Source organism: Oncorhynchus masou, unplaced genomic scaffold, assembly GCF_036934945.1.
Source record: "Oncorhynchus masou masou isolate Uvic2021 unplaced genomic scaffold, UVic_Omas_1.1 unplaced_scaffold_821, whole genome shotgun sequence".
Taxonomy (NCBI): Eukaryota; Metazoa; Chordata; class Actinopteri; order Salmoniformes; family Salmonidae; genus Oncorhynchus; species Oncorhynchus masou.
Window position 1 is genome coordinate 51,824 of NW_027014687.1, and position 8,907 is coordinate 60,730.

At 47.2% G+C, this 8,907-nt stretch overlaps 1 protein-coding gene across 1 annotated transcript in view; it reads right to left on the reverse strand.

The window, feature by feature from the left end:
- The window catches only part of LOC135537582 (potassium voltage-gated channel subfamily H member 8-like), a 39,320-nt gene extending 38,226 nt beyond the window's left edge, over positions 1-1,094 (reverse strand). The window contains 3 exon segments of the mRNA XM_064963711.1: positions 206-345; positions 537-683; positions 950-1,094. Coding sequence (XP_064819783.1) covers positions 206-345; positions 537-683; positions 950-1,079 — 417 coding nt within the window. The 5' untranslated portion in view covers positions 1,080-1,094.
- Positions 1,095-8,907: the final 7,813 nt, after the last annotated feature.

The window sequence follows — 8,907 nt, forward strand, 5'->3', positions numbered from 1 at the left end:
GATATGGGCTGTATTGGAGAATATAAGAGTGATGATAGGATGACGTGAGATGTATAGGACAAACATGTTGCTAACTGGGTGATACGGGGATGTGTCGTGCGACGCAGAGCTCTAACAGACCCCCCATAATGCATCGCTCTTTACAGTTCTATATAATTCCAGTAGCTAACTGCAAATGTCCATCCATGTGTTACAGTGTACTCACATTGTTGATCTTGAGTTTGCTCTTGTCCTGTTTCTGCAAGTGGCCAGACAACTGGTAGAGTACGGCCCGACTACGCCGGCGGTTGTGGTCAAAGCCTGGGGGGCGGGTGATCTGGTGCACCTCCAGACCCGTCTCCTCGTCTGGGGACCGGCAGGCCGAGGGGTGGGGGTGGAGGGAGAGACAAGGCCGAGGGGTGGGGGTGGAGGGAGACAAGATCCTTTTGATGTACTGTAATTAGCTTATTCATTGTTCATCAGGTAACTGTCAATCCCTCTCCCTCCAACCCCTCTCTCCCATTTTCCCTTCATCTGAACCTCCCTCCCTCCCTCACCAGTGTCTGAGTCTTGTCCATGGTCCCCCTGGTCCTGCTGGTCCTTCCTGGTCTCTGTGATGTCCTTGTGGGAGACCAGAAACAGCACCACCTCTCCCTTCTCATTCTTGATGGGCACTATGTCCAGCAGACACCAGAACTGCTCTCCTGAGATACAGACAGACACACAGACAACCATAGGTCAGAGAGGAGTAAAACATATAGGCTCTGTCTCAATGGCCTTGATCATCTGTCCTCTCCTTCATCTGCAATTATCTGAAACAACTGAGCAAGTAGACTAATGACTATGATGAAGGGGAAGAGATGCATTTGAGAAAAAGCCATAGAAACCCCTTGAGGGACCTGTGGAGAAAGTCTAACCAGACCACTGACTAATCTCTGACAACTAGAACCCAGATGGTTCCCTTCCTTACCCCCCTTCTTGTACAGGATGCACTCAGTCTTAAATTCCTGCCGCTCGTCCAGAGCCTTTTGGATCTGAGTGGTTAGGCTCTCGCTGGTGTCCGAGCCGTACAGGAAGTGACACCTGCAGCTCTTTTGCATCAGCTCACCGCGGGCGAAGCCGGTCAGCTCGCAGAAGCCGTCCGAGCAGTAGACGATGGGGTAGAGCGACTGCACCTGGGCGTTACCCAGGACAAAGTTACTGTCTGAGAGAGAGAGAGAGTGAGAGAGAGAGAGAGAGAGAGAGAGAGAGAGAGAGAGAGAGAGAGAGAGAGAGAGAGAGAGAGAGAGAGAGAGAGAGAGAGAGAGAGAGAGAAAGAGAGAGAGAGAGAGAGAGAGAGAGAGAAAGAGAGACAGACGGGACGAGTTTCAAATGTTATTTGGGATAAAGAACATCAAAGAGAGCTCCTTTGAACTTTGTATAGAAGTTGAATCATATTTCTCTCTGGATTACTTGCAAGACCTTGTGAGTCTTTGTGATGGTAAGGGCGATGAGGCTGTGTTTTGCTCCAAGCCGGGTCTCTGGCTGAGTATGGGAATGAAAGAGCAAACCTAACAAATCACATAGCTTGGCTTAAATTAAGGGCATCAGGGGCCAAAGGCAACAAACAGAACTGTGTTAATTCATGCATGAATGAAGTCAAGACATCAATTACATATACATGCAGTTCCTGTTTGAGTCAAGGGTGGTAGGGGGATTTGAGTGGCGCTGCCTGGCGCTTGACGGAGATACGCCCTCTTAAATATTTCTATGGGTAATTTAGTTGTTTGATTAGTAGGCTTTAGGGGCTCTACAGGAGAACAATTCACTCTGCAGGAGATGTTGAGTCCTTTACAGAAATAGGATATGTAGGACTGGGGCACTCACTGTGAAGAATGTGTATAATATAGAGAGGGAGGGAGGGAGGGAGGGAGGGAGGGAGGGAGGGAGGGAGGGAGGGAGGGAGGGAGGGAGGGAGGGAGGGAGGGAGGGGAAAGAGAGAGGGAGAGAAAGAAATGGCCAAAAATGTAATGCTTTTAATCTCTGATGGGGATAAAAACAATGACTACCCCACCTCAGCTACAATGAAAAGAGGTGATCCGAGTAATATCTAAAGTTGCTGCACAGCTGTGGTTCCCATCTGATCTCATCCATACTCAATGACTACCCCACCTTAGTAACCATGACAACAGGTGATCCTAGTAATGTCCATACTCAATGAGATGGACAGGACGCTACAAGATAATCTGCTATAATCCATTCCTATCTCTGCACATGAATGGATTATCACAGATTATTTCTGTGGTATCCATCTCATTTGCCTTGGACTTGAACACCAAGACCTAGAGATCTGTCAATCCAGGAGCCACCAACAGTAAGGTATCACGGGAAGAGAGAAGAAGAAGATACTGTGCTGTGTTTATAGACAGACATTCAGAAGCACTGGTACACTGAGGCACGTGGCTCCTGATTTGAAGTCAATGGAAGAGATTATTATGCTTGATATTACAATGCTGCCTCATCCAGCAGTTGGAAGCATGAGAGCGAGAGAGCGAGATGACATAAAGAATATATAGAGGTCTTGGATGGCAGGGAGCTCAGCCCCAGTGATGTACTGGGCTGTCCACACCAACCTCTGTAGTGCTTTGCGGTGCATTTGCCATACCAAGCGGTGATGCAGCCAATCAAGATGCTCTCGGTGGTGCAGCTGTATAACTTTTTTGAGGATCCGAGGGCCCATGCCAAATGTTTTCATCCTCCTGAGGGGGAAGAGGGGCTGTGCCCTCTTCACGGCTGTGTGGGTGTGAGTGGACCATGTTACGTCCTTGGTGATGTAGACGCCAAGGAACTTGAAGCTCTCGACCCGCTCCAGCTTTTGTCAATGTGGATGGGGGCGTGCTCTCCCCTCTTTCTCTTGTAGTCTACGATCAGCTCCTTGGTCTTACAGATGTTGAGGGACAGATTGTTGTCCGAGCACCACACTGACAGGTCTCTGAGTCTGTCTGTCTTACTCTCTCTCCCTCTCTTATTCTGTTTTAGCTCTCTGAGACAAACACACAGCCTCCCGGCTGCACACGTGAGGAACAGCAAGTACAACGTCAACCCTTCTCCAGCATGTGCAGTGTTGTGGAAAGCTGTCTCAGAGCTGCCATTACACTGGGCTTTGTAACCGTCCTGAGACTGTCTCACTGCTGCCATTACACTGGGCTTTGAAACCGTCCTGAGACTGTCTCAGTGCTGCCATTACACTGGGCTTTGAAACCGTCCTGAGACTGTCTCAGTGCTGCCATTACACTGGGCTTTGTAACCGTCCTGAGACTGTCTCAGTGCTGCCATTACACTGGGCTTTGTAACCGTCCTGAGATTGTCTCAGTGCTGCCATTACACTGGGCTTTGAAACCGTCCTGAGACTGTCTCAGTGCTGCCATTACACTGGGCTTTGAAACCGTCCTGAGACTGTCATATTATGTCAACACCTACCTACCTACACCACCCCCTCACCTGTCACACACTAATCACCCATAGACCAAAGGCCACACTTTGACACAAAGGAGTTATGGGAAGTCAATCTCTCAATTTCAGTGTTAGGCTGCCATGCCGTCATATAAGAGACTGCAAGGGAGGGTTCACACACACACACACACACACACACACACACACACACACACACACACACACACACCCCCACACACACACACACACACACACACACACACACACACACACACACACACACACACACACACACACCCCCCCCCCCCCCACACACACACACACACACACCCTGTAATATTATGGAGTTTGAAAGCCATGGGGAAATCCAGTACACAAGACTTTGCTAATTCATTTACTGCAGTGGGCTGAACCAGGGTCACAAACAGTGTTTCATGGTCGTCTACTTTGTAACAACAGTATCCACCTCACACATGGTTATGGGCTTTAAAAAGAAGACACCTGTACCATGTCACATATAGAGTTGAAATGTATTACATTTTGAGTTTGTATCCCAATATTACACTTTTTATACATCACACAACACTGAAATATAACAAACCGTTTAACACAAAAACACCGTATTTTAGGCGTTTAAAAAAAATGATATTTATTGATTAATTATAAAAATGATGAATAATATGAATAATATTCCACCCATGAGGCCACTAGAGGGCGATATGGTCATCTGACTGCAAGACAGGGCTACCTGGGAGACTGCATCTGTCTCAATGTATGTTGGACTTCATTTAGCCTATATGCACATCCCAGGTAATCTATCTTCAATTCACCCCTAGTTCAGCTAGTCATCTATCTGATTCGTTTTGGTAAGACACATTTATATGAGGATAAAGAGGATCTTGCCTCCTGGGATGTAATACATGGCCCTGTCAAACTACAGTCATGTTAAAGGAACATCGAAAACCGGCTAACTATGTTACTCATATAACTATGAAAACTCATGTAACTCATGTAACTATGAGAGCCCTGTCCTAGATAAACATCAACGCATCAGAACACCTCAGGTCCTCGAGACACGTTCTTATAATATAATGCTACATAAGGGTTGCATATTCTTATTTAAACATTTTTTTACAATAAAATGTGTTTGAAAACATTTCCTAAACTTGACGCGCATAGCGTTTTGTGGGTATGCGCGACACCTGGCAGAAAGGCGCCAGTGGAGTGGTCACTTACGGGTCCCATCAAAACGGTTTGCAATTGTGTCTAGGAAGGTGTTCTGTGGCGCCAGACGACCCCTCGTCGCTGGCGTTCTAGACCGTTGAGACCCTCTCCGGTCTCGGCGATTCGAGGCATCGGTCTCCGCTGCGACGAAACCGGGCAAAAATCTGGAAGCCCCGGGCGCGCCTCCGAGTCCCTGTAGGAGCGCGCCGATCCGAGATCCTCGGGGCTCCACTTTTAGACCGCGGGGTTGACCACACAAATGGTCATAAACTAAGAGAAGAAGGAAAGTAATATCCGATTGTTGTGGGTGGTTGCCAGATGACGAATGGTCGGCAGTGTTTGACTACATTTGTGAACTGGAACACACGAGGAATGTTAACGGCTGCAACGTGCGCATCGCTGCATAAGTGCTGCTGCGCTCTGCTCCTCAATGTTACATACCTAGCCTAGGTAGGCTTCTCTCTCTCTCTCTCTCTCTCTCTCTCTCTCTCTCTCTCTCTCTCTCTCTCTCTCTCTCTCTCTCTCTGTGTGTGTGTCTCTCTCTCTCTCTCTCTCTCTCACTCTATCTCTCTCCCTCTCTCTCTCTCTCTCTCTCTCTCTCTCTCTCTGTGTATCTCTCTCACTCTCTCTCTCTCTCTCTCCTCTTATATCATGTACTCTCTCTCTCTCTCTCTCTCTTCAGACACACAGGCAGGCATGAGGATAAGACCAATGCGTAATGCAGTTCTCCATCAAAACATATGTGACTCGATGGCGCTTTATCAAGCACTGGCTCTATTTCAGTGGTGGGCCGTCAGGGCCAGCAAGGCCTTCTCTGCTGGCCTAAACATCATCAGAATATAATTTTTTTTTAAATATATTTTCCCACAAATATGTATTAAATTATTCCCCAGAGTAAGAGTTACACTCTTCATTTCATAGCGTTCCTCTTGGTTGCACTGCTTCCAGCCCCAGGTTGAGATTTGGAGGGCTGGTCTTTATGTTAGATATTTTATCCAATCATATTCAGCCATCATGTGTTGCCAGGGGTCTAAAATCTGCCCTCAGGCCTTCAGAATCAACAGTGCGGGCGCTTGTAGCTTAAAGTGAATGGAAATTCAAATTTAGTGCCAACCAATCAGCTTTAGAGTTGGCTATTGTACGCCTGCTGGCTGGCTCCAGTGTTACACAGGAGCCAGCTAGCAGGTGTGGTGCCTGCATGTCTTTTGATTGGATTACCAATATTGAGAGGCAGGTCATATATGGGCAGGTCTCAGAACTAGGAAACTGAAATTGATCAACAAATTAATTTGCGTACTACTAAACTGTTTTTTCAACCCACAATGGCGGAAGGAGAAGATATCGATTTGGTCGAGGATATAATTATAACGCCATTCTCAAGACAAACTTTTCAAGAAAAGTTAGACATTGTCAGGAGAGGTAGACGCCGACGCTACAAAGCCGACGCTACAAAGACAGGCTCCGAGAAGCACTGCAAACTGTACTGCTGGGAATGCCTATTATTTGCAAGTGATCGATTTGGTGTTTGGAGCCACAATGGCTTTGCAAACCTGACTTGTCCAACCAAGGCAGCAACGAGACACCAAAGTACGGATGGGCACTTACAAACAATGGTGCTTTTGAAAACTTTTGGGGACACTCGAGTGGATCTACAGCTCAACGAACACGCGAGCAGGGCAACGAAGCTACACAATGAAAAGTTATTGTACTCTTCCCCTGCAATTCTCTGAATAAAAATGTCAATTTCAAGGTAATGCAACGCCTGGTTATACTGCATTTCTGTCTAAATGTATAGTGTCTAGAGCCATGGCATCATAATGATGGTAATAAGAGGTGGATTAATTCGGGTGGGACTGTGTAGGACTTCACTGAAGGCCCAGGCCCCTGAATCACGGCAGTCTTAAATCTAAGACTGTGTCTGTCTGACTGTGTCTGCTACTGGAGAAGGGAAAGCCTGCCATCTAGTGGTGAAGATAAACTATACATGGATGATTCAACGAGCTGTATAAGAAAACTATAAATGAATGAGTCAACTAGCGGCAGAATAAAGCTGTAAATGTGCAGCATAGTCAAATAACAGTCAGACTCAACTCATTGTACCTCAGTTCCTCACATTCCAGCTCCCCGCCTCCTGCTCGAGTGTATCCGAGGAGGGCCTCCCCCCGTTCAGACTTTCTCCGATACGTCTTGAGAAGGGTGCGAGGAGAGAGGACACAAAAAAAGTGAGGGAAGTTTCATTGAGAAAGTGACTCAGTGATTCACAGTTTGATGAAACGAGCGGTAGAAAACCTGATAGACAACGAATTGAACAAACACTAGTTAGTCTTTCTTCATTAAAAAAAAGTGAACTGCACTAACAGATATGATTCAACTAAACAAGTGTTTAAAGTTGATTAGTTGAATATGACAAATTATTACTGGGTTGGAACAACAGTAGCAGCTGACGACAGGACCGCCTCTGGGAGCAGGTCTTTCTGAACATTCTGAATAGCCAACAACTGACAGTTTTGGAGTGGCAGATTATTGACCCATGTGCTGTGTGTCCACCTTAATACCACACGGTGGAGCTGTTTGTTCATAGTCAGATCCATAGCCATCACAGGGCCTTTGACAGCGGAAACTAGACGATTTAAAAAGCAGGAGAAAGGACGACATGAGACAATATGTGACAATATGTGTGTATATGTAACTATTACAGTATTTAGTTATGCAAAGTACAACGTAACTGCAAACTGGACCTCTTAAATATTTCTGTGTGTTAATTGACTTACTACTAGATACCTTCTACTCTTTTATCACATTAACAAATGTGTTACTCTGATACAATAAACATCCAGCACATCCTTACAAATCTCAAGGAGCTTGTGGTTGGATTGTATTGTCTGTTACTCGTATGTGTGTGTGGTTGGCTTGTATTGTCTTGTGTGTGTGTGTATGTGTGTGTGTGTGTGTGTGTGTGTGTGTGTGTGTGTGTGTGTGTGTGTGTGTGTGTGTGTGTGTGTGTGTGTGTGTGTGTGTGTGTGTGTGTGTGTGTGTGTGTGTGTGTGGTCGGCTTGCATTGTCAAGTAACTCATGCATGTGTGTGTTAGTGTGTGCATGCGTGCGTGTGTGCGTGTGTGTGTGTGTGTGTTAGTGTGTGCATGCGTGCGTGCGTGTGTGCGTGTGTGCGTGCGTGCGTGCGTGCGTGTGTGTGTGTGTGTGTGTGTGTGCGTGCGTGCGTGCGTGCGTGTGTGTGTGTGTGTGTGTGTGTGTGTGCGCGCATCTTCAGTCAGGAACAGAGGAGGTTCCTGCACCTGTTTCTATGGAGACCCCTTTACAATTGGTGTATTCATCAAAACCAACCCAGAGGTGAGGTAGAGGAGCCTTTGTGCTGAAGAGCACAGAACATAAAAACACTGGACAGATGAAAGACTAGCCAGCCAACAAACAACACTAATGTAGACAGTGGAGGTGGGCAGAATGAAAAACTAGGGGGAGCAGAGAGAGAGAGAAACAGAGAGGGAGAGACAGAGAGGGAGAGACAGAGAAACAGAGACAGAGAGGGAGAGACAGAGACGGAGAGACAGAGACAGAGAGGGAGAGGGAGAGACAGAGAGACAGAGAGGGAGAGACAGAGAGAGAGGGAGAGACAGAGAGACAGAGACAGAGAGGGAGAGACAGAGACAGAGAAACAGAGACAGAGAGGCAGAGAGGGAGAGACATAGACAGAGAGGGAGAGACAGAGAGGGAGAGACATAGACAGAGAGGGAGAGACAGAGAGACAGAGAAACAGAGACAGAGAGGCAGAGAGGGAGAGACATAGACAGAGAGGGAGAGACAGAGAGGGAGAGACATAGACAGAGAGGGAGAGACAGAGACAGAGAAACAGAGACAGAGAGGCAGAGAGGGAGAGACATAGACAGAGAGGGAGAGACAGAGAGGGAGAGACATAGACAGAGAGGGAGAGACAGAGACAGAGAAACAGAGACAGAGAGGCAGAGAGGGAGAGACAGAGAGGGAGAGACATAGACAGAGAGGGAGAGACAGAGACAGAGAAACAGAGACAGAGAGGCAGAGAGGGAGAGACATAGACAGAGAGGGAGAGACAGAGAGGGAGAGACATAGACAGAGAGGGAGAGACAGAGAGACAGAGAAACAGAGACAGAGAGGCAGAGAGGGAGAGACATAGACAGAGAGGGAGAGACAGAGAGGGAGAGACATAGACAGAGAGGGAGAGACAGAGACAGAGAAACAGAGACAGAGAGGCAGAGAGGGAGAGACATAGACAGAGAG